This window comes from Epinephelus fuscoguttatus, linkage group LG7 (assembly GCF_011397635.1).
Source record: "Epinephelus fuscoguttatus linkage group LG7, E.fuscoguttatus.final_Chr_v1".
NCBI lineage: Eukaryota > Metazoa > Chordata > Actinopteri > Perciformes > Serranidae > Epinephelus > Epinephelus fuscoguttatus.
Genome location: NC_064758.1, coordinates 15544274 through 15570475, shown reverse-complemented (window position 1 = coordinate 15570475; position 26202 = coordinate 15544274). Strand labels below are relative to the sequence as shown.

At 39.7% G+C, this 26202-nt stretch overlaps 1 protein-coding gene across 1 annotated transcript; it reads left to right on the top strand.

The window, feature by feature from the left end:
• The first annotated feature begins 2777 nt into the window (after positions 1–2777).
• LOC125891562 (uncharacterized) lies at positions 2778–25681 on the top strand. Its single transcript, XM_049580932.1, has 18 exons — positions 2778–2906; positions 3052–3084; positions 3170–3229; positions 3530–3665; positions 4038–4147; positions 5137–5181; positions 5329–5461; positions 5556–5659; positions 5884–5912; positions 6965–7133; positions 7327–7359; positions 7467–7529; positions 8510–8645; positions 10696–10805; positions 10899–10943; positions 12200–12332; positions 25317–25420; positions 25590–25681. Exons 1-18 carry the CDS (start codon positions 2882–2884, stop codon positions 25625–25627), a joined length of 1506 nt encoding a protein of 501 aa, XP_049436889.1. The 5' UTR covers positions 2778–2881; the 3' UTR covers positions 25628–25681.
• The last annotated feature ends 521 nt before the right edge of the window (positions 25682–26202 follow it).

Here is a 26202-nt window from a genome sequence, read left to right as displayed (position 1 = left end):
AAACTGGTGAAAAACCGTTTGGTGACTTTTACTCAAAGGTGTGTTTATATAATGTGAGTCTACTGAGGAAAAGTCCTACTGATTACCAAAGGCAATAAAAAATATTGTTCTGAATGAGGTCTTTCATTCTCTGTTTGAAATAGGGACTTTTTTTTATCCTGCAGCTTCAGTACTTTTTAAACCAACTCAAAAAATCAATGTTTTTGATACTCTTTTTGGCTAACCAGGATTTCCCATGTCTGGCCCAATAAAGTTACACCTAGAAAACCTACACCAAGATCCTTTTTTTTTTGGACACATTATTGCAAACCAACTCCTCACATGCCTCTCCCCCAGACAGTTGCCAGCAGAACATTATTGATGGTCACGTTTATTCTCTCTTTGGATAATATTTGTGCCAATTGTCTCCAGTCAACATGACAAGAACATTGTGAAATCTGTACTCCTGAGGTTGTTTTTCCTACTCCCACTCAGCCTCTCACGTTTTCCAAAACAAGTCCTGCACATGACTCTGCGCTCGCACCGTCTATGTGCAAGCTCATTAAAATTGGTTGATTTCTTGTACTCAAGCCTTCTGGCCAAGAGGTGCACTGCACTTTCACATTTTTAAGAAAGCATAATTGGCTTAAATAATGCTTACCAGTCTGCTATGGATATTTCAGTCCCTCTGAAGCACAGATCTGTCTCTAAAACCAAGTCCTTTCCTGTATCATGGTGTCCTGATGTTCATTCTATTAAAAGGTGTATCAGTCTTGCAGAGGTGTGAGAAAGCCACATGTTCAAGACACAAGTCTCAAGTGAGAAGTCAAGCAAGTATCAAGTCAAGTCATATAAAGTTCTAATGATCTGGTCAAATGTTAGCTTTCTAGTCAATTCACACATTAGCTTTCTTTGTTAGCTAAGAAGACACACACACACCTTTTTCTTTGTGTAGTGACAGATGAAGTTAGAAGTTGTGGTGGTCATGTGATTTTTGAGCTATAGACTTTGCATACTGCTGTTCTGTTCTTACTACCTTCATCGACAACATTATCATTGAATCTAAATTGTATTATTTTTGGACCTGCCCCCTCCGTGATAGCTGCCTTGTGCCTTGGCCTCTGCTTATCTGGCAGGTTTGCACGCCTTAACACTAGAAATCACCCACTCATTTTAAAAAAAAGAAACATAACTTCTCAATGTCTAGAAAAAGTCAAGTCCTTTCAAGTCATCTGTCTCAAGTCTCAGGCAAGTCTCTAGCCATGAATACCAAATCAAAGTTGAGCCTTTTATCAGTGTGAGTCTGACTTGAGTCAAGTCATGAGTCGAATCCCCCACTTCTGCAGTCTTCGAGATTTAAGCACCTCTTTCAATACAACACAGTACAATAGATTGTAATATTTTATTGGGAATTATAAGGAAATGGCTTTGGATATTGAATGGTCCTATTAACCTAATAACCAGTTTATTCATTGCTATCTGCTCGAGCTTCTCTGACTCTCCCTGGAGTTCCTCTAGGGTCAAACCTGGGGCCTGTCTTATTCTCCCATTACATCCTCCCTTTAGAGTACATTGATTGTCAGTTTGGTTGCGTCTATTATCACCTCTGTATCAATGTCAAGCTTTATACATTTTGGCTATTTTGAATCATTTTCTAAAAGGAGATTATTGCCTGCATCTGATTGTGTTCTGCAGTTATTGTAAATCAAAACAAAGCTAAGTTCTTCTCTTGGCCCCAAGTCAGACTTCTAAAATTTTACATCAGCACTTTGATTTCCAGTTAAAATTTTAGAAACATCCTCTTGTTTTTCTCAGTTAAAACAATAACATTACCAAGTTAAACCCCTTCTCATCTTTCCAACAGCTGGAACAAATCATCCATTGTTTTGTTTCCTCACATTTCAACAATTGTAATACACTAGCATGGCCAGCCCTGTTTTACATACAGTGGTTACTAAAATGTCAGGTATTAATAATGGCTCGGTTTTATTAAAGTGTTGAATAAGCCATGACATGACAAATCTAGGACCCTGAAACTGAAACAGCTGAATGGAATCCAGCCATCATTAAATGCTGTAATTTACAGTGCTGTGCTTTTCCTGTGTGAATGGACGGATACAGACATCCAATTTACAGCGCTTATGTTATTTGTCATAATTATACCAAACTCAGTTAAATCAAGTCAGATTTATTTATAGAGCACATTTAAAAACAAATTTTGACCAAAGTGCTTCACAAAGAAATAAAAAAACAAACAAAACACAGGAATGATCAAATAAAAACAGTCATAGGAGAATATAAGTAAGATTAATAAGAGTGTACAATATTTTGACAAAATCACAACACAAAAATAGCATTGCACACAACAAAAAACAGATTTTTTTTAATTAATTACTTTTTCAATTAATTTTTTTTTGAAGTAAGAACAAACAAAATGACTCAACTCTATAGTGCACACTTATACAATCATATTTATTTATGGTATAGATTGTTTGCATTGAATGGATGATCACATTGTCATCATGAATAGATCCTGTATTAAACCAAACCCACACTCAGGCTTTTCCCTGACATATGTGTTTTTGAGCCTTAACTTAAAACTTGACACAGTTTCATGTAACACATAGTGTAACCCGAATATGGGACTCATTAGGCTTACAATAATATATGAGTGCTCAGGCCTCTTCAGTCTGTGCTCTGAGACTGGATGTCTGGCGGCCCTCATGGGGGTTCTGTTATTCTCATTTTGGATATTGCATCCAGCTGAATAGGAGCCACTGGAGTCAGGTTCAGGTTTGTTTTGCACAATCGTAGACTGCGTCAGATCCAAATGAATAAATACAGTGTGTGTCCCACCCACCATCACTCTCACTGCTCACCGACCACTGAGTCCTGTTAAACCATGCTTCGCCTCGGCACCACACTCTGTGAGTATACTGATTAGCATAATGATAAAAAGATATGTTTATATAAATATAGGAAGTCTTAGATTATGATTTGGTAAAATTAAGTTCTCTTGCCAATGAAGCCAAAGTGTCCCTTTGTATCTCTTGTGTGCTGTTTGCTTTTCAGTGCTGGCAGCAGCCTGTGTGCTCGTAAGTCCAGGTAAATATCTGTGTGTGAGGATTCTTGAATACATTTCTACATATGTGCCGTTGTGTTAAACTAATACTTTCATCTCTGTTTTTAGCTGTTTCCACAGAGACAGTTCTTACCTGTCAGGTTGAGACTGTCCAGCGCCTGAGCTGTGGTATGCCTCTATTTCCTAAAATATCCTGTCCTCAGCAGTGCTTACATAAATTCTGGTAGCACTTGTTTGATCATTAAGGTGTTTTTTGTTTTTACTTTAACATCTTTGATTCAACCAGCGTTACGGTATTTAAAAAAAAAAGCTTTAACATGTTGATTTTTTTCTGGATTATGATGAAAACATTTTGATGTGTAGATTAGGGTGAGCAGAAGCAGCGGATCAGTTACTATGATATAGTTTAAGTACATTTCAAGATTAAGTGATGACTACTAATTCTTCTAATTCTTTGCTGTGTAACAGATACTGGAGTGATCAGTGTGCAGGAAGCACTGTATGGACGCACAGACAGTGAGACCTGCAGTGAGGGAAAACCTCAGGCACAGCTTACCAATACAGATTGCGCACAAGAGGGCACAGTGGACGTCCTCAAGAGAAGGTACAATCATAAAGATATACCGCATTTTATTTATATGCATTCTAAATGTAGCTAAAAGGAGACTTCAATTCAATTTTTTTTTAAAAATAAATCAACCAGACCCAACATAAGTAAAAACATCTGTTTCACAATTCATTTTACAAGCAGCTGTGGTGCCATTGACTGCTTCCATATTCAATGCTTGAGAAGTACACAGGTCGTAAAACACACTCGCTGGATGCATAACACCAAAACTCCCTGTTCTCAAGTATCGTGTATTCTTCAGCCTTTGTATCATTGCAGAATGAGGAAGGAATCAGTCTCTTGCATTGTGACAACACTGTGTTTGGCTGTGATTCTGCTTGAAACATGCCCTATGTGTTCTTCCTGTAGGTGTGATGGAAAAAGGGTGTGTGAAGTGAGCGTGAATGTCTTTGGATCACCCGATCCCTGCAAAGGCACCTCCAAATATCTACAGATCAAGTACATCTGCCTCCCAGCAAGTCAGTCACATGTCTGCATGAAACTAAAGCTGCCAAAAATATTTTTTTCCCTGGTTTTCACTTGCTTTATTTACAAATATATAGCTTCTTCTTGCCAGCATGTCAAGGTTTTCAAGCAGGCAGGAAATACACCTATCAGCCACATCATTAAAAGTGCTGACAGGTAAAGTGAATAACATTGTCATCATCTTGTTACAATGTCATGTTCTGCTGGGAAACTTCGGGTCCTGGTGTTTATGTGGATGACACTTGACTGGCACCACCCACCGAAATATTGTTGTAGACCAATTACATCCCCTCATGGCAACAGCACTCGTCGCTGGCAGTTTCACCCCCAGCAGGACAATGCGCCATGCCACACTGCAAAAAGCATCCAGCAACCTTGGGCTAAGGAATGGCCCGAGGATGCTGGATGCCTGATGAGATTGGGATCAGTGGAATTTGGAGGCCGGGTCGACACCTTGAGCTCTTTGTCGTGATCCTCGGGTCATTCCTGAGCAGTTTTTGCAGTGTGGTGTGGTGCATTGACCTGTGGAGGGGGTCACTGCCATCAGGGAGTGCTATCTTTGGGTGGGTGGAGCGTCTCAAATGGCTTAAATGCAAGGTTTGCCAGCAGAACATTGCATTCCGACAAGATGATCAATGTTATTAATTTCACTTGTCAGTGGATTTTAATGTGGCTGATCGGTCTAACGGTATGGGACGTTCTGTGTCTTAATACTGTCAAATAATGTATTGTAGAAAATTCAGATTCCAGTGATTTTCCCTTCACATATTTCCACGTTTTAAGCTTTTGGCTCTGCTTTTAGTGCCTTGGTTGATTCAAACAGGAAGTATTGTGTTCCCATGGAGTCTGTGAGTCAGCAGGATACACTTAAACTAAACTGTTTTTATTTGTGTGATCTGATTTGAAGAAGTGTGCCTTCTGACGCAAAATGCATCGACTGGTTGTAAATAATGCATCGATGTGTGTCACGTTATTTTGACAGTTCACCTTGTGACATGTGAGCACTCTTTCGCAAACCTGCACTGTGGTAAGATCACGTAACCACTCGCTTTGTTTTATTTTTATGTCACTTCAGTGCTCATCTGAATATCTCACTTTTTTCTTTGGTCACATGCCTCTCAAAGCTACATTTTCTTTCATCTTTGCTTTCAACTCTCCCTCCTCTTCTTGATAGATGCTGGGCAGGTTATATCTGTCTACGGCACTGATTATGGACGCCACGACCAGACCACATGCACTTACAAACGGCCTGCCTCTCAGATCCAAAATAGCGACTGCTCACAGCCGACCAGCATCGTTTCTGACAAGTACAGTTACTCACTTTTTGTCAACTCATACTTCAGGTTAAAGGCTGTTAAAGGCATCATGCATGTATTCACTCATGCCGCTCTGTCTCCACAGCTGTGATGGGAAAAACAGTTGCAGTATCAAAGCAAGCAACTCAGTGTTTGGAGACCCCTGTGTCGGCACTTTCAAGTACCTGGAAGTGGCTTACGTTTGTGAATGTAAGTAGCTGGAAGGCCAGTTAGCACTGTGTTACAGACTCTATTTATCCATAAGTATTCCAGTTTTGTGCAATTTGAGTGTTTTTTGTTTTCAGAAACATTGTGCTGTGTTAACAAAGTGTAAAATGCATTTTTTTAAATTATAATGCCGTAACACATTTTGTGCAACCATTCACTTAAATACAGTATTTATCTGAGGTGAATCTTTCATCTGGTTTTTGCAGATCCTTCCAGCCCTCCAGATGACACCCTGTAAACATACTGAGGTCACAATAAGATCACAATAAACATGCATTAAATAAAATGCATTAAACCAGCAGCATGTGTCTTGTCTTACTTCACAATAATCTAAAGATATTTGCACAAGAAAAGCTCCACTGCAGTGACTCTCAGTGTCTGGTGTTTTCTGGGTCTTCCAGGAAGTTCAGAGAAAAAACAAAATAACAATAGGTGCTACAGAGTGTTCCAGTAAGTTCACAGGGGGAAAAAAAAAACATTGCAACAGCTCAATTGTTCATCAGTTTGCAGGAAACAATGTCACGTTATTGTAAATTTGAAAACATAAGTGTTAAAGATGAAGACACTGCAAACCGAGAAAGACTGCAAGTCACACAGTGCTGTGAAGAGCATAGGTGTAGGTTTCGGGGGGCGGGACACAGGGGTCATGTCTCCCTTAGTGTTTAGAACATGTGGCTTTGTCCCCCCCCCAATGAAAACATGAAAGTAGCATAGGAAATTATTTTGATGAAATTAAAGACATTTCAACCATAAATAGCTGCAGAAAAGGCAAAAAGTGTTGCATAAAAATATCATGTGGAAGGACCCCAAATCCCCAGTTTCGTCGTCATCCCCCAGCCAATGTTGAAACGAAATCTGCACCCTGAGGAGGGTAGAGACATATACATTAAGAAAAACTAATGGTCACAAAAGCACATGATCTACAGAAATGAGACTGGTGAGACAAGGGGCTCTCCTTCAAGGAAGAAGATGCAAGAAATTTAAGGGTCAGAGACAAGAATGAGCTCATTTGTTGTCAGGCTGGAAAAACCACCTCAGAGCACAGGCAGTACATCACATCCCGACAAATGCACTTTGTGAACACCCTCCAACTTTCGTCACTCCAATTACCGTGTTGTTTTTCCGGAGAGCTTTGCACGCCTTACTTGTAATAATTCCGTAACACGAGTCAGCATATTGAGAAATTCTTTTGCTCATCATCACATACAGCGAGACATTGTCATTGTCCTCTGTCGTCTGTCATTCTGGCTTTGATTGTATGTTCACATTTTTCCACAGTGGTGTTAGGAGCCAGTTCGGCAAGATCAAGCCATTGTTTTGTATATAAGGCAAAGACAGTTCCTCACTGGGCAGAAGAGATACAGGTGTTTCTGTTTCTGCATCCGTCAGTCCCTGTGTTCAGCTCAGACAGGATCTTCTAACATCATGCTCTGCTACAGACTCAGCACCACACTGTGTGAGTACACAGCTGACAACTGAAAGAATAATTATGTGGGTTCATGTAAAACTAGGAATTAAGTTTGATTGTCTGAGTTTACAATTACAATTTACTAATGTGGCATTTTAACTCAGGGCAAAGACTTTAGCAAGACTTTGTAACTTTTACTTGTGTTTGGCTGACACAGTTTGACAGTGATGTTTCTTTTCAGTGCTGGCAGCGACATGTTTGCTCATGACAGCAGGTAAATGTCTGAGTGAATGTGATCATGATGATGCCTGCATTTATTTTCTACATACAGTGTGTGGCTTCAACCCACTTCAACTTATGCTTTGGTATCTGTTATTGTAGTTGTTTCCACGGAGAAAGTTGTCACCTGTGGCAGCTCCGGGAATGTCCAGCGCCTGAGCTGTGGTATGACTAATCTCTTTTGAAAATATCATATGTGACATTTACACATTCAAATCTACTATTTTATATATTTTGTTGAGTTGTGCATTCACATTATCCCAAATGATTCAAACCCAGAGAAATCTGTAATTTTAATCAAGGTAAATTTCTAGTTGCTATGAGAAACCAGATGATATGTCACTGTAAATCATACAGTGTGACTGAATTAACTAAATAATAGTGTTTTTCCTGCCACACAACACATGTTTTCATTAATTCTTGCCATTTTGCAGCACAGTAATCCGGTAGAGACATAACTTATTGATATGATATTGCTATATCAATCCAGCAGCTTACTACAATGTGCTACTACGACAAGTGGCTCATGCCAGCCACCAAGCAAATGTGTGGAATGAGCTTAAGTGTATGCTAAGTTATAACACTGAGCAAGTTAGCCAGCGTTACCTGCGGCTATTTTACGAAATGACATAATGTGAATAAGCAGCAGCAGCCTTCCAGCAGAGCAGCCTCGCCCTTAAATATGCATAACTTTGGGCCTCATGCACCAAAGAGACCATAGAGACCAAAACCGTTTTTTGCACCAGACTATAACGGTGGTTGTTTCTGCTGTAAAATAGGGCATTTCAGCATGGTTGTCTATGGGGATTGACTGTGATTCAGAGCCAGCCTCAAGTGGCCATCTAATGAACTGCAGTTTTTTGCACTCCCGCATTGGCTTCATTTCTCAGCCTCAGAGGTTGCAGCTTAGTCAGACAGATTTTCATTGACAATGGTGTTGTTTTTTTACAATGAGAAGAGTGATTTTTTTATTTTATTTCAGGTTTTTTTTTTTGTTTTTTTTTTTTACATCAGATATGCCTGCGGAAATGTTAGGCTCGGTCAAAATAACAAAAATTGTTAATGATTCCCATAGTGATTTCTTTAGAGGAGAACTCTCCCTCTGAACTTTATCGTTTATTAATTTCCTCCTTGGTGTGTAACAGAATCTGGAGTGATCGTTGTGCAGGCAGCACTGTATGGGCGTGCAGACAATGAGACCTGCAGTGAGGGAAGACCTCAGAATCAGCTTGCCAACACACAGTGCGCTCAAAAGGGCACAGTGGATGTCCTCAGAAGAAGGTATTTTTTAATCACATGTATTCTAAATGTTATCCTGCATTCATAGCATCACTCAAGTAAAAGTATAAAAGTATCAAGACATATGTTACTAAAAGTAAAAGTACTCATTATGCAGAATGGCACATTTCTGAATAATAAATATTATTTTATATTATTGGATACTTGTTGATGCATTTATATGCACATCAGCTTATAGCCTGATCTATAATCATACATCATAATTTAGTGGTTGATTTCATACTTTGCATTACCAATCTGAATGTGCAAAGTAACTAAACTGTCAAAATAAATTGAGTAAGAAGTGCAATATTTGCTTCCAATGTAATGTAAGAATTAAATAATACCATATGAATGGGCAGTATTTCTATTAATTGTATTTAAAATACGTATTTCAATTACATTTGAGTATTTTGTAATACTTTTGAGTGGAGTAATTTTGTATTTAAAATACTCAAAATACTTTCTGCACGAATCAAAAAACAAAAATAATAGGCTACTACACATTCTTATAATATTGGATGTAACAATATTTTTTACTTATATATATATATATATATATATATATATAAATATATAAATATATATATATATATATATATATATATATATTGAAATTTTAATCTATATGTTTTTTTAAACTTGGGCCATTCAATGTGCCCTTCAATGACCTAGTGGTCTGTTTTACTGGACTGTGCATAACATAGGAAATTGTATGTTGTTGTGGTTAATGCTTGGGATGAGTATACTACAAATGAACTGCCTCACGTGGGATCGATAAAGTTGTCTGAATCTAAATCTGAATCAATAAATAATATTTTAGGGTACCCTACATGTCCCTAGCTTTTTTTTCTCTTTTTCATTTGAAAAAGTTGAACACAGGGCTCCAAAGGCTTCAAGTTAGACAGAAAACAAGTTAACTAGCTACAGTAGCTACAGTATCTCGCTGCTGTTTAGCTAGACCATTGGTGGACAGTTCACAGCACAGCTAGACTAGACTTGCCAGGCATGCTGCTCACGTGGATGGACCCACACTACCATTAGACTACCTTGCTGCTCACGTCTTCCAAGTTCAACAGATTGTCATACCAAATTTGCAATAGCTGCGACCAAATTTACTACTATCATTAATGGATGAGTCATGGTTGTTCTTTCTGGCATAGTTACTTGTGGTCTCTAATTGCAGCATGTCAATTTTGAGCATTTTTGGTCAAGGACTTTTTGAGTTATTCAGGAAAAGCTTTGAATTGGTTAGTATAGCGCCACCTATGGATGAATCGTGGGCATTCTTTCTGGTATAGTTACTCATGGTCTCTAGTTGCAGTATGCAAATTTTGAGCATTTTTGGTCAGGGATTTTTGTATTTGAAAATACAAAATACATGTATTTTATTTTGATACATTTTCTGGCACCAGTATTTTGTATTTTATTTTGATACATTTATTTGAGGGATATTTTGTATTTTGCACAAAATACATTTTGATGTATTTTTGGCCATCTCTGAGTACAAGTACCTCAAAACTGTACTTAAATATAATACTTGAGTAAATGTACACCTGCATACAGGTAGAAATAAAAGCTACGTCAAATCATGAAGTTTTTTTTAAGTAACCAAATGAAGTAAATGATCTTAACCTCTCTGTTAACTCTTCAGCACCTTGAGACACATATTCTTGAGGTTTCGTTGTATACTCTGATGGCATTGTGTATTATTATTATTATTATTATTATTATTATTGTTTATTTTATTTTATTTTTTTTTTTACATCAGACTATTTTTGAAAATCTGACAGACCAAAATGACCTGGTTTGAATCTCTTGATACATACAATCCCCAACCCAAAATATAACAGTCAAATTATTATTATACTGTACATTACAACAAGTGGTATCTCACGTACTCAAGCCTACATTTCACACTAAATACTGCATTTAAAGTTTAGGGAATAAATAGCAGAGTCTCAGACATTCATCAAAGTTACCACAGTATCTACACTAATTTTAGTGTGCTTTTGATTTGTGCCAAAACTTGTTCCTAATGTGTTTCCCACAGGTGTGATGGCAAGAGGGAGTGTGAACTGAACGTAAACCTTGTTCGTAACTCTAACCCCTGCCGTGGCATCTACAAATACCTGGAAACCACCTTCACCTGCTTCCCAGCAAGTCAGTCATGTCTGCATGAAACTAACAGTGAAGAAAAAGTTAACAGTTTAATAGTGTGAAGTCTCATGTGATTCTTTCATGTTACTTTGACAGTTCACTTTGCTGCCTGTGAGGGCTCTGTGGCACACCTCAAGTGTGGTAATATATTTATTTTCCTTGTTTGTATTTATGGTGCTTTAATATGACAAACAAGAGCATAATTACATTTTCAACTCTCTCTATTGTTCTAATTGACCTATGGCTAAGCCACGCCCCCCTCCACTCACTCGGACAAAAAACTATCAACGTTCAGTGACCGGCGCTATGGCAGGTGTCACAGTACACGGCATTTCGCAGGACGCACAATGATTTTGGGGGACATAACGATCAGATGTCATTGAGAAGTAACCAAAAGGGCCTAAACTACACATTGGAGGGATATATTCATCATTTTATTGTTGAGAAGGTCGATGAAAAGCTTAAATTACGAGCAAAAATTTACAGGTTACAGTGTACGCTTGTGAACCACATCTCGTTGCCGTCGCCATCAAAGACAACAAGTTAAAGTGCCACTGAAGTTAAGGTTTTTGGCTCAGAATATGAGAAAAGGATAACGGCCTTTTTACCATCTTTACCAAGAGTGTCTCTCCGTTAGTTTGGTGCTACAGTATTTACACTGAATCATTCAGCATAACGTTTGCCAACCTTTGTTATCTCTGCGATTACAGATAAGTTAATGAAGCTAAGCTCCAGAAGTTAACGTTAGCTTAACTAGAGCCCTTTGGACAACAGCTAACAATGATGTACGATCACCAAAGTACAAAACTAGAACAAAATAGGCTAATGAACTCCCAGCAAACAAGGTGACATGATGAATAATGCAGCTAGGAGCTAATGTCAGGCTAACTTTAGCTAACGTTAGCTAGAGATGTTAAAGATAACTTTATATTTCTTTCCAGCAAAATGACAATATGTTGCCTCAAACACGATGTTAACTTACCTTAAAACAGATGTAGACATCATTGTTAATCTTATTCACGTTGACTTGATGTTGTGGTCTAACGTTACCGCGCAACTTTATCCAAAGGAGACACTTTTCTCGGTTGAGATGTGGTTTAAAGTGTAAAAAATACACCTTGTCGCCCAGCCTCTCAGGATACCTTGTGTCGGAGTTGCATGTACCCCATGCACACTGTTCGACCATTTTTAAACTTCAAATCTCTGACAAAGCTCATATAACAAAACAAAACTGAGTTTCTGTAATGCATTTCAGTGAATGTCCAGGCAGAGAATGTCTAAGTGTATGGGAATGGCTATACGCACTGTGATTGGCTCATCAGGTTTGAGGGCGGGACCATAGGTCAATTCATAACTTCATCTCTGTCCTCTCTAATTGTTCCTCCTCTTTCTGACAGATGTAGGACAGGTTATCTTTGTGTATGGGGCTGACTATGGACGCCGTGACCACACAACCTGCTCTTTCGGACGGCCTACATCTCAGATCCGAACAGTTGACTGCTCACGCCCCACTACCATAGTTGCTGACAGGTACAGCTGCACACCCTTTGCTAAATATAAGGAATAAATCAAGACTTCAATAAATTATTTTCTACTGGTACAGAGAGATAACTTCAAATGAGTCAGTCAGTTAGAGAGAAAGTAAGATTGACAAAAAAGGGATCAAAGAAGGGAGGCATTTAACATGCACAAAGACATCCATGCTACACATTATGTACAAAAAAAAACATGGACATTTTGTGTGTGTGTGTGTGTGTGTGTGTGTGTGTGTGTGTTCAAACCATGTGGCTTGAAGCACTGCAGTAACTCAGCTACAGTGTGTGTTGTTCTGCATCAAGGAAATGCAATCTTTGGGGCACCCAGTATCTCAGTGGGTAGAACAGGCGACCAGTGTATAAAGAGAAGATCCTTGCCACAGTAGCTGCGGGTTCGATTCCAGCCCACAGCTCTATGCTGCATGTCACCTCCTCCCTCTCCCCTTTCATGCTTAAGCTGTCCTGTCCAATAAATGCAAATGCCACGCAAGAAAAACTTTTAAAAAATAAGAAAATGCAATCGGGGCGGCACGGTGGTGTGGTGGTTAGCACTCTCGCCTCACAGCAAGAGGGTTGCCGGTTCGATTCCTCCCACAGTCCAAAGACATGCAATTGGTGACTCTAAATTGTCCGTGTGAGTGTGAATGGTTGTTTGTCTCTATGTGTCAGCCCTGCGATAGTCTGGTGACCTGTCCAGGGTGTACCCCGCCTCTCGCCCGATGTCAGCTGGGACAGGCTCCAGCCCCCCCGCGACCCTCAAGAGGATGAAGCGGTTAGAAGATGAATGAATGAAGAAAATGCAATCTGCAGAATTTACGACAGTTATGATTAGATTAGTTTAGATAAAACTTCATTATCCACCGTAGTGGAAATCTGTCTTCGGTCTCTCCAGACACCAAACTACACAAGACAAAACCAGAACACTCATCAAGATACACAACAGAAAGGAAAAGAAAAGTTGAGTAAAGTTGTTGTGCGAATAGAAAAAAACGAAACAAAAAAAACCCAGCAACAGCAGGTACAATCATGTTATGTTCAGAGCATGTATGGCATGTGGAATGAAAGATTTCTTATTTATGTTCCGGCTCGCACTCGGGACTCTGAATCTGCGGCCAGATGGAAGCAGTTCAAACTGTGAGTGTAAGGGGTGTGAAGTATCCCCAGATAACTGTGTGGCCTTCCTGACAACTGCCCCATTGAACAACTCACCAAATTGAAGTTGTGGCTTACCAACCACCTTCCCTGCAATTTTCACAATTGAGGAAAGCTTGTTTTTCTGCTTCACATTCAGATTCCCATACCAAGCAGCTATATTAAACTGCAACATGCTTTCCACAAGACCTCCAAACCAAAAAGTCTTTGTCAACTCATACCTCAGGTTAAAGGTTCACTCATGTCGCTCTGTCTCCACAGCTGCAATGGGAAAAACAGGTGCAGTATCAACGTGAGCAACTCAGTGTTTGGAGACCCTGTGGTGGCACTTACAAGTACCTGGAGGTGGCGTGCATATGCGAATGTAAGTATCTTAAAGGACCATATATGTGGTGCACAACATGGGGTGGGGAAAATGGCATGATACAGAGATCTGTCCACACAGTGTTGCTGCTCAAACAGCCACTGCTACAACAAAAAGAATTCAGTTGCTTGAATTATGTGTCTGAATTTAATATTTTGTTCTTTCGCAGATCCTGGGGTCATTCCATATCAGCCTCCAGTGCATTAATCATTAACATACTGGAAATTCACTCATATCACAATAAACATGCATTTGATTGAATACATTTGTCGGTTTGTTCATTGGCTAAAGAAATGTCAAACATAACTGCAGAATCCTACTCCGGATACAGAAATATACCAGAGTATTAATATGGAATAGTTTGGCCCATACAGCTTACAAGTTACATACAAGTTGAAATAAATCCGCTAATTTTCAGATGTCTCTTTCACAATTTAAATTTATGGGGAAAAAGTCTTTTGGGCCGGAGGGCATCACTTGATGGACCCATAAGTTGTAATTCCAGTACAAAAATTGCTGGACGATCAGTTCGCTGGAGGTCTCGCCGCTGGCAGCAGGCTCTTGTGGGCCGTCCCCTTCCCCGTCTGACCCCGCCTCCTCCCGATGCTCTGCTGTGAACTTGTTCAACTCTGCCATTTTCTGTAATGAAACAGGAAATGCACTTTAAACGCCTGTGTGGGATTTCAATGTTGTGTTTAATTAGTGTTTCAAAACAGACTGTGTAGCAAAGACACCGGAAAAAAATCGACCACTTAATTTCTTAGATCGTCTCTGTTTTCGTCGATGCTTTCCATGCAAAATTAGATTAAAACTCCTGAAGTTTTAGAGATGTAGGTTCAAAATAAACACTTAAGATTAAATATACCCAAAACAGGAAAACCAAGGGGGCAGGGGAAGTAAAGAAACAAGCAACACATTTTCACACCCAACTCGTCAAATACCCTGTGACCCTGTGCACTGACACTCTAGGTACCCCACAAGCGTCAGTTTTAGACGTGTTAGGGATGGCATGTCAGTTTCTGGTCAGTGTAGGTTTACTTAGTTTTTAGGTTGACTTCATTAGGTTTGGGCAACAACATTACTTGTTTAGGTCTAAAAAAAGATCAAGGTTTGGGTTAAAAGAAGTGCATTTGTCACGAGACATATGTCACTGACATATTGTGTTACATAGTTAAAATAAGATTGAATATTGGTTTCACACTTGACATGAACAGCGTTCTCCTCAGTGAAAGTCCTGACCACCTCACTATGCAGAATTTTCTGCTTTTTATACAACGTCAGTTGCTCAGAGCGTCTAATAATGATGCGACGTCTCACATACTGAAATGTACTCAGCACTGAGCTTTACATAAGCTTTTCCTCTAGCGTCACAAATGTTTTACATAAAGTTACTATTAATGATCCAAAAACATCTACAAGTTACACAGCATTTAATATGAGTGGTGTCCTATAGTTTTTACATGAAAAGCTAGTCTTGGACCAGACTCATTTAAAGATGTTGTAACCAATAGAAACAACGGCCAAAACTATGAAAATGAAATCCAAGCCTCACTTGACATATTCGTTAATGACAGAGAAAAGAGAGAGAAAAAGTAAAGCTTACAACAATCAGAGCGTCCATAACATCTTTACAGGTCTGCAGGCTGGCTGCACTCGTCACCTCCAAGAACAACTCTGTGGTTGTCTTCTTGATCTGTAAAGTACAATCAGCTGATCATGTTATTACTGCTATTATATCATGAGACGACAACAGGACATTTCCACCGTGTGACAGCATTTCATATGAAATCCTCTCTTCTGGGAAGATTTGATTACAGTGTGATAACCAGGGAGAAAATAGACATAGACACCTTGGTTTTCTCACTGTTGGTAATAGGTGGGAATGAGATCACATGTCCCTCTGCATCCACCAGACAGGGGTACATTGTTTTTCCCTGCAGAAGCTGCAGGTATCTGTAAAAACAAAACAGGAAAGAGACAACGCTATAAAGTGATGAATAATGTGTTTTTCTTCTTTCTTGCGATTCAGATCTGTCGGGGCTGTCAGCTGCACAGTGATGATTTTTTTGTTTTGCAGCTTTCATTTGGTGTGTGTGAAACTTACAGAAAGTCACTTCCTTTTTATTATGCACCGATTAAAACTACCTGTGCCCATAATGTGGGTTTGATGAGCTTTTGATGCCTTATAATGTGTTGACAACACCCACTGCTTATTCTGCACCGAGTGTGGAATAAATCAGACTGAAGCTGTGGTCCAACACACTTATACTGCCCTCATGTGTTCAAATGAACAGCCAGCAAGTCGCACAGACGTCTTGTGTACCACTTTCATGTGAAGTGTGAAGTGCTGCTACCCAAATGTCATCATTATGCTACAATGTCATGTTCTGCTGGGAAACTTTGGGTCCTGGCATTTATGTGGATGTGACTTGACACGCACCACCCACCTAAATGTTGTTGCAGACCAAGTACATCCCTTCACAACAGCACTCGTCGATGGCACACAATGCACCATGTCACACTGCAAAAACTGCTCAGGAATGCCCCGGGGATGCTGGATGCCTGATGAGATTTAGGATCAGTAGCTCGAAGGCCAGTTAGCACTGTGTTACGCTACTGAGGCTTGTCTGTGGGTTAAATGTGCAGAGGGAAACATAATGTGGAATACAGCATCTGGTGGTAAACAGCTGTGATGCAGAGATTTATCAACCCAACTACTTATCTTTGCAATGATAAAAATAGGCTCTATTAATCCATAACTATTTCAGTTTTGTGCGGTTTGAGTGGTTTTTGTTTTCAGAAACAATGTGCTGTGCTAATAGACTGTAAAATGCAGTTTATGATCATGCAGTAACAGTTTGTGCAACCAGTCACTTAAATACAGTATTTATCTGAAGTGAATCGTTCATCTGTTTTTTGCAGATCCTTCAAACATACTGAAGTCACAATAAGATCACAACAAACATGTAGTAAATAAAATGCATTAAACCAGCAGCGTGTGTCTTGTCAGTTTGTGATTGTTATTTTGCTTTTGTGCTAAAGATGACTTCACAGTAATCAAAAGACATTTGCACAAGCAAAGCTCCACTGCAGTGACTCTCAGTGTCTGGTGTTTTCTGGGACTTCCAGGAAGTCAAGAGACAAAACAAAATAACAATAGGTGAGAGTGTTCCAGTAAGTTCACAGGAAAATAAAAAAAAAATGAACAATGCAATAATTCATTTATTTGTCAGTTTGCAGGAACCAACATCATGGATGATGAAGAGATGAAGACATTGCAAACCAAGCACGACTGCATATCACGCAGTGCTGTGAGGAGCATAGGTGTCCCCCTCAGTATTTAGTGCCTTTGCCCCCCCCCATTAAAAACATGAAACTAACAGAGGACATTATTTTGATGAATTTAAAGACATTCCAACCATAAATAGCTGCAGAAAAGGCAAAAACTGTTGCATAAAAAATTCTTGGGGGAGGACCCCAATCCCCCAGTTTCTGTGTCCCCCCAGCCAATAATGAAATGAAATCTGCACCCTGAGGAGGGAAGAGACACACACATTGTATATATACAGTGTATATATCTCTAAATGGAAGGGAACTCTCATTCAAGGAAGAAAGTGAGAAATCTGAGGGTCAGAGACAAGAATGAGAGAATTTGTTGTCAGGCAGGAAAATAGGGGAAAACCTCTGAACAGGGTCAGTGCATCATATCTCAACATCAGCACACAAGAACTAATGCACTTTCTAAATAACTTCCAACTTCCGTCATTTCAATTAACTGTCTTGTTTTTGCACAGACCTTTGCATGCCTCACCTTTTTATATTTCCGCAACATGAGTCAGCAAAGTATAAGTCATTGTCCTCTGTCATCAGCGTTAAATCTAAATGAAGACATTCTGGTTTTGATTGTATGTTCACATTTTTCCACAGTGGTGTTAGGAGCCAGTTCGGCAAGATCAAGCCATTGTTTTGTATATAAGGCAAAGACAGTTCCTCACTGGGCAGAAGAGATACAGGTGTTTCTGTTTCTACATCCGTCAGTCCCTGTGTTCAGCTCAGATAGGATCTTCTAACATCATGCTCTGCTACAGACTCAGCACCACACTGTGTGAGTACACAGCTGACAACTGAAAGAATAATTATGTGGGTTCATGTAAAACTAGGAATTAAGTTTGATTGTCTGAGTTTACAATTACAATTTACTAATGTGGCATTTTAACTCAGGGCAAAGACTTTAGCAAGACTTTGTAACTTTTACTTGTGTTTGGCTGACACAGTTTGACAGTGATGTTTCTTTTCAGTGCTGGCAGCAACATGTTTGCTCATGACAGCAGGTAAATGTCTGAGTGAATGTGATCATGATGATGCCTGCATTTATTTTCTACATACAGTGTGTGGCTTCAACCCACTTCAACTTATGCTTTGGTATCTGTTATTGTAGTTGTTTCCACGGAGAAAGTTGTCACCTGTGGCAGCTCCGGGAATGTCCAGCGCCTGAGCTGTGGTATGACTAATCTCATTTGAAAATATAATATGTGACATTTACACATTCAAATCTACTATTTTATATATTTTGTTGAGTTGTGCATTCACATTATCCCAAATGATTCTAACAATGTTCAAACCCAGAGAAATCTGTAATTTTAATCAAGGTAAAGTTCTAGTTGCTATGGGAAACCAGATGATATGTCACTGTAAATCATACAGTGTGACGAGGGTCATAAGAACAGAGGGATGTCGTATGCTGTAAAGCCCTGTGAGGCAAATTGTGATTTGTGATATTGGGCTTTATAAATAAAATTGATTGATTGATTGACTGACTAACTGAATTAACTAAATAAAAGCGCTCTTCCTGCCACATGCTTACTACAATGTGCTACTACGACAAGTGGCTCATGCCAGCCACCAAGCAAATGTGTGGAATGAGCTTATGTGTATGCTAAGTTGTAACATTGAGCAAGTTAGCCAGCGTTACCTGCGGCTATTTTATGCGAACGAAATTACATAATGTGAGTAAAACTTAAATACATCAACTCATTCATTAATGTGATTTATGCCCGAGTCACGTCCATAGTCCCAGGGGTGGAGCAGTGATTTTAAATGTGGGGGTGTTCCAGGGGTGGCACATGAGCACCACATCCTGCCTGCCTTTGGCTGTTTCCTTCTCCAAAATTAATGCTCCCAGACAGTATTCAGAGGTTCTTCCAACATAGAGTCAGTCATTATGAACTGAGTGTCATTCATTATGAACATGCATATTTATTAAAACAAATTTAATCTGTTATCAATTTTTAATATGAACATATACCAAACCATATCATTGTAGGCTACCTGAGGGGTATTCTAGAAAGCGGGTTTAGTAAAAACTCTGAGTAAGTTAACCCTGAAATGAGGGAAACTCTGGGTCTTCAGTTCCAGAAAGAGAGGTAAATCAAACTCTGAGTCAATCACCATGGCAACTGAGTCTGTGAACCTAACCTGCTCGCTGGCAGGTTTTCTTCAATAAACCCTGAGTTTCTCTCTGTCTCCTCCCTCTTACACGCTGTTTCATTTCCTCATTCATTCAGTCAAGCTTGTATCGAAGCGCGTTAATTAGCGGAGATTTACCGTCTGTCACAGTCTAAATCCTGCTGGATATTAGTTTGTTACTCAGGACTGTCTTAAATTACTGAATTTATGCACATCAATCATTTCTTTGGACATCAGTTTTTGTCTTAACATTCAAATATTACACAGCGAGAATTCATCCTCAGCTCAGAATCAAACCTCTGTCCTTTTTATATTTATTATTTTTTAGAACACTGTGCACAAGGATCAGACTGTCAGTCTGTTAGAGCAGCTCCCAAATGTTTATTGCACATAATGTATAGGTCTAATTATTTAAATTTTAAAAATCGGTATGAAGCTTTAGACACGTAGTGTCAATGACTAATGATCTCTATCACTGATGTCATTGGTCGCACTGATGGAACATAATTCCTTTAGCCTAATATTTGGGATTGTATGTTCATATTTCTGAGTGAGCAATGGTGCAGCATTTCACTGTCTTTAAATTTACTACATTTGTAGCTGAAATAAAGTCACTGAATGCTGTTGAGTCAAGATACAAATAGATGTCCAACATTTTAAAATCTATGTATTTTAACCTCAACGTCTTTTCAAGTGCAAATCACCACACATATTATTACTGGGTCAGACTGTGAGTTTACAGTCATGTCTTTATGTCTTTGATCTATAGCCTAGACTATATGTTTTAAATCTTCCTATTTTTCAGTTGCTGCCTCCTGTGTTTTTCCCCATCAGATTAAATCTGAACAAATATATTAATATAATGTAATGTATCTACAGCCTGATACACAGCCACTTTATCTTCATTAAGGAAATGTAAGTCTGATAAATGATGAATAAACGGACAACACTGAATAAAACTTTTTTATTAACTTTATGGTTAACTTATTTACACTTCCTTCGCTCTGGCTCAGGCTCTTCTTTTAAAGATAAACATGCACCGTCTGCTACACATGCATTAATATCTCTACATCCACTGGATTAAAATGGAGGCGCTGTCTTTTATTTACCTGTTGCCATGGTGAATCGTGGAGTCGGAGCTCCATTGATGATGGCTTTTTATTGTCGGCTTAACTCAGAGTGAACATACTCAGAGTTGACTGAACTAACTCAGATCAGCTGTTCTGGAACCGGTAACTCAGAGTTTCCCATCTCAGGGTAAATCAACTCAGAGTTCAGGGATAGACTCAGAGTTTGTTGAACCTCCTGCCTGAAATACCCCTCTGAGAACTGAGACAAGACTAACAAACTGATTAATCCAGGTGTGTCTGACCATTATTGTGACTAGTACTGAGGTCAGACACACCTGGATTAATCAGTTTGTCCAATAATGTAAGACAGGAAATAAAGGAGCTGGTTTAAGTCCAGGAAGTAGTGGAGTTGGACATAAAGCCTAAGCTTTCGGTCTGAGGACCGTCGTCAGGGTAACAGTCTGCACCTGAGAAAAAGAACAGAATTATGTGGTTGATCAAGGCGATCAGCAATACTTGTGCTGTGCCACTCCCCCTTAGATGGGAGATGTAGTTCAAAAGCAGAGTGTGTAGTCCTCTCTGCACAGCAATAGTTTTCGAGTACAGGAAACACTCCACTCCCAACCCTTTATTTAGGGGTATGCATAGATTCAGTCTTCTATTTGTTATACTGTGTGTATATATTTTTTTTCTCTGTTTTTTCTCTATTGTCTAGTTTTTATCTGCGCATGGTTCTTGTGGAGTGTTTCCTGTACTCGAAATCTATTGCAGGCTACGTGACTAAAAACAACAACAACTACACGTGTTTGTGTTTTGTTTTAGGTATTCAAGAATATTTTATTGATTGCCTGGCCTCCGATGACCAGAAAAACGGCAATTACAGGTCTCTGATTGAGGGTCAAAATTACCTGAGCTCCGGATGGGTTGGGCAAATTTTACACCGCCTTTGAGACGACCATCACATCATATTGAAGGCGATCACACATGATGGTCACGTAGCCTGTCCATAATGATTAAATGTCACGCGGCTAGCTTGCTAACGTCAGCACATGTAACGTATGCTAACGTTATATTACACAGTGTTTAATGATACAGTCTGTTGGCGGGGGGGTGAGGTGCGCTCCATGCTGGTGCCGCACTGCCAGGGTGGGCAAACGGGTTTACTTTTGGAAAATGTGTGGGGGGTGAAAATGTGGGGGGGATGAAATCATCTTGCTGTAAAAATGGGGGTGTCAAAACACCCCCATCCCCCAGAGGTGCGACGCCCCTGCATAGTCCATATAAATAATGGATGTAGCTACCGTGATGTCACCCGTTGGTTTGTGAACTGCTGTTTTGAAACCTTGAGTACGGCATTTTGGCCGTCGCCATCTTGTTTTTTTGGAGCCAGAAGTGGCCATACCAAGAGGGTGGAGCTGTGGAGGAGCAAGGGATGGATGTAACCCATAGACTGCAGCAACCAGTAGCGACGCCTTGCAGACAGCCTTCCAGCAGAGCAGCCTCGCCCTTGAATATGCATAACTTTGGGCCTCAAAAAAATGCAAACAGGTGAATTATAAAATTCATCCCTGCACCAAAGAGACCATAGAGACCAAAACTGTTTTTTGTACCAGACTATAACGGTGGTTGTTTCTGCTGTAAAATAGGGCATTTCAACATGGTTGTCTATGGGGATTGACTGTGATTCAGAGCCAGCCTCAAGTGGCCATCTAATGAACTGCAGTTTTTTGCACTCCCGCATTGGCTTCATTTCTCAGCCTCAGAGGTTGCAGCTTAGTCAGACAGATTTTCATTGACAATGGTGTTGTTTTTTTTACAATGAGAAGAGTGATTTTTTATTTTCTTTCTTCTTTCTTTCTTTTTTTTTAAAAATCAGATATGCCTGTAGAAATTTTCGGTCAAAATAACAAAAATTGTTAATGATTCCCATAGTGATTTCTTTAGAGGAGAACTCCCCTCTGAACTTTATCGTTTATTAATTTCCTCCTTGGTGTGTAACAGAATCTGGAGTGATCGTTGTGCAAGCAGCACTGTATGGGCGTGCAGACAATGAGACCTGCAGTGAGGGAAGACCTCAGAATCAGCTTGCCAACACAACGTGCGTTCAAAGGGGCACAGTGGATGTCCTCAGAAGAAGGTACACATTTTTTAATCACATGTATTCTAAATGTTATCCTGCATTCATAACATCACTCAAGTAAAAGTATAAAAGTATGAAGATATATGTTACTAAAAGTAAAAGTACTCATTATGCAGAATGGCACATTTCTGAATAATAAATATTATTTTATATTATTGGATACTTGTTGATGCATTTATATGCACATCAGCTTATAGCCTGATCTATAATCATACATCATAATTTAGTGGTTGATTTCATATTTTGCATTACCAATCTGAATGTGCAAACTGTCAAAATAAAAAGTGCAATATTTGCTTCCAATGTAAGAATTAAATAATACCATAAAATGGAAATTCTCAAGTTAAGTACAAGTACCTCAAAATTGTACTTAAATAATATGCTTGAGTAAATGTAAAGCTACGTCAAATCATAAAGGTTTTTAAGTAACCAAATGAAGTAGATGATGTCATCTCTTTGTTAACTCTTCAGCACCTTGAGACACATTTTCTTGGGGTTTTGTTGTTGGTTTCATTGTGGATTTTTTTTTTTTTTTTACAGCAGAGTATTTTTGTAAATCTGACAGATCAAATTGACCTGGTTTGAATCTCTTGATACATACAATCCCCAGCCTCAATTATTTTCCAACAGTCATCAAACTGATGTTATATTGTACATTAAAACAAGTGGTATCTCACATACTCACGCTAAATACTGCATTTAAAGTTTCGGGAATAGTCTCAGACATTCATCAAAGTTACCACAGTATCTACACTAATTTTAGTGTGCTTTTGATTTGTGCCAAAACTTGTTCCTAATGTGTTTCCCACAGGTGTGATGGCAAGAGGGAGTGTGAACTGAACGTAAACCTTGTTCATAACTCTAACCCCTGCCGTGGCATCTACAAATACCTGGAAACCACCTTCACCTGCTTCCCAGCAAGTCAGTCATGTCTGCATGAAACTAAGAGTGAAGAAAACGCTGACAGTTTTATAGTGTGAAGTCTCATGTGATTGTTTCATGTTACTTTGACAGTTCACTTTGCTGCCTGTGAGGGCTCTGTGGCACACCTCAAGTGTGGTAATATATTTATTTTCCTTGTTTGTATTTATGGTGATTTAATATGACATACAAGAGCATAATTACATTTTCAGCTCTTACTGTTCTAACTCTTAACTTCATCTCTGTCCTCTCTAATTGTTCCTCCTCTTTCTGACAGATGTAGGACAGGTTATCTTTGTGTATGGGGCTGACTATGGACGCCATGACCGCACAACCTGCTCTTTCGGACGGCCTACTTCTCAGATCCAAACAGTTGACTGCTCACGCCCCACTACCATAGTTGCTGACAGGTACAGCTGCACACCCTTTGCTAAATATAAGGAATAAATCAAGACTTCAATAAATTATTTTCTACTGGTACAGAGAGATAACTTCAAATGAGTCAGTCAGTTAGAGAGAAAGTAAGATTGACAAAAAAGGGATCAAAGAAGGGAGGCATTTAACATGCACAAAGACATCCATGCTACACATTATGTACAAAAAAACATGGACATTTTGTATGTGTGTGTGTGTGTGTGTGTGTGTGTGTGTGTGTGTGTGTGTGTGTGTTCAAACCATGTGGCTTGAAGCACTGCAGTAACTCAGCTACAGTGTGTGTTGTTCTGCATCAAGGAAATGCAATCTTTGGGGCACCCAGTATCTCAGTGGGTAGAACAGGCGACCAGTGTATAAAGAGAAGATCCTTGCCACAGTAGCTGCGGGTTCGATTCCAGCCCACAGCTCTATGCTGCATGTCACCTCCTCCCTCTCCCCTTTCAAGCTGTCCTGTCCAATAAATGCAAATGCCACGCAAGAAAAACTTTTAAAAAATAAGAAAATGCACGGTGGTGTGGTGGTTAGCACTCTCGCCTCACAGCAAGAGGGTTGCCGGTTCGATCCCGGGCGTGGGAGCCCTTCTGTGTGGAGTTTGCATGTTCTCCCCGTGTCAGCGTGGGTTCTCTCCGGGCACTCCGGCTTCCTCCCACAGTCCAAAGACATGCAGATTGGGGACTAGGTTAATTGGTGACTCTAAATTGGGGTACCCTGTCCAGGGTGTACCCCGCCTCTCGCCTGATGTCAGCTGGGACAGGCTCCAGCCCCCCCACGACCCTCAAGAGGATGAAGCGGTTAGAAGATGAATGAATGAAGAAAATGCAATCTGCAGAATTTACGACAGTTATGATTAGATTAGTTTAGATAAAACTTCATTATCCACCGTAGTGGAAATCTGTCTTCGGTCTCTCCAGACACCAAACTACACAAGACAAAACCAGAACACTCATCAAGATACACAACAGAAAGGAAAAGAAAAGTTGAGTAAAGTTGTTGTGCAAATAGAAAAAAACGAAACAAAAAAAACCCAGCAACAGCAGGTACAATCATGTTATGTTCAGAGCATGTATGGCATGTGGAATGAAAGATTTCTTATTTATGTTCCGGCTCGCACTCGGGACTCTGAATCTGCGGCCAGATGGAAGCAGTTCAAACTGTGAGTGTAAGGGGTGTGAAGTATCCCCAGATAACTGTGTGGCCTTCCTGACAACTGCCCCATTGAACAACTCACCAAATTGAAGTTGTGGCTTACCAACCACCTTCCTGCAATTTTCACAATTGAGGAAAGCTTGTTTTTCTGCTTCACATTCAGATTCCCATACCAAGCAGCTATATTAAACTGCAACATGCTTTCCACAAGACCTCCAAACCAAAAAGTCTTTGTCAACTCATACCTCAGGTTAAAGGTTCACTCATGTCGCTCTGTCTCCACAGCTGCAATGGGAAAAACAGGTGCAGTATCAACGTGAGCAACTCAGTGTTTGGAGACCCCTGTGGTGGCACTTACAAGTACCTGGAGGTGGCGTACATATGCGAATGTAAGTATCTTAAAGGACCATATATGTGGTGCACAACATGGGGTGGGGAAAATGGCATGATACAGAGATCTGTCCACACAGTGTTGCTGCTCAAACAGCCACTGCTACAACAAAAAGAATTCAGTTGCTTGAATTATGTGTCTGAATTTAATATTTTGTTCTTTCGCAGATCCTGGGGTCATTCCATATCAGCCTCCAGTGCATTAATCATTAACATACTGGAAATTCACTCATATCACAATAAACATGCATTTGATTGAATACATTTGTCGGTTTGTTCATTGGCTAAAGAAATGTCAAACATAACTGCAGAATCCTACTCCGGATACAGAAATATACCAGAGTATTAATATGGAATAGTTTGGCCCATACAGCTTACAAGGTACATACAAGTTGAAATAAATCCGCTAATTTTCAGATGTCTCTTTCACAATTTAAATTTATGGGGAAAAAGTCTTTTGGGCCGGAGGGCATCACTTGATGGACCCATAAGTTGTAATTCCAAAAACTGGCCCCAGGCAAAGCAAGTCGAGTACTTGTGGTCTTGACCTTCTGCTCCTGTCTGAATCTGAACCAGCCTGATTGTTCGGAGTAACTGTGTGTGAGAGCATGTTGCACCTTCTGTCACGCAAAATCATCTGCCCACTCCAAAATCACACACACAGAACCTTAAAGTCCCTGCACCCAGGAAGTGACGCAATTTATGTCCCCACATACGTAGTTTGGTAGTGAGCATTAGCAGCTCTAGTTACACTGGCTGAACAACAAAAAAATGCAAGCCT

What these genes read in the sequence shown, in the direction of transcription:
- LOC125891562 (XM_049580932.1), top strand. Translation starts at nt 2,882, where the DNA reads ATGCTTCGCCTCGGCACCACACTCT. An exon ending in ACCAGCATCGTTTCTGACAA is followed by an intron (nt 5,462 to 5,555) that starts GTACAGTTACTC and finishes CTGTCTCCACAG; the next exon opens with CTGTGATGGGAAAAACAGTT. An exon ending in CTTCACCTGCTTCCCAGCAA is followed by an intron (nt 10,806 to 10,898) that starts GTCAGTCATGTC and finishes TTACTTTGACAG; the next exon opens with TTCACTTTGCTGCCTGTGAG.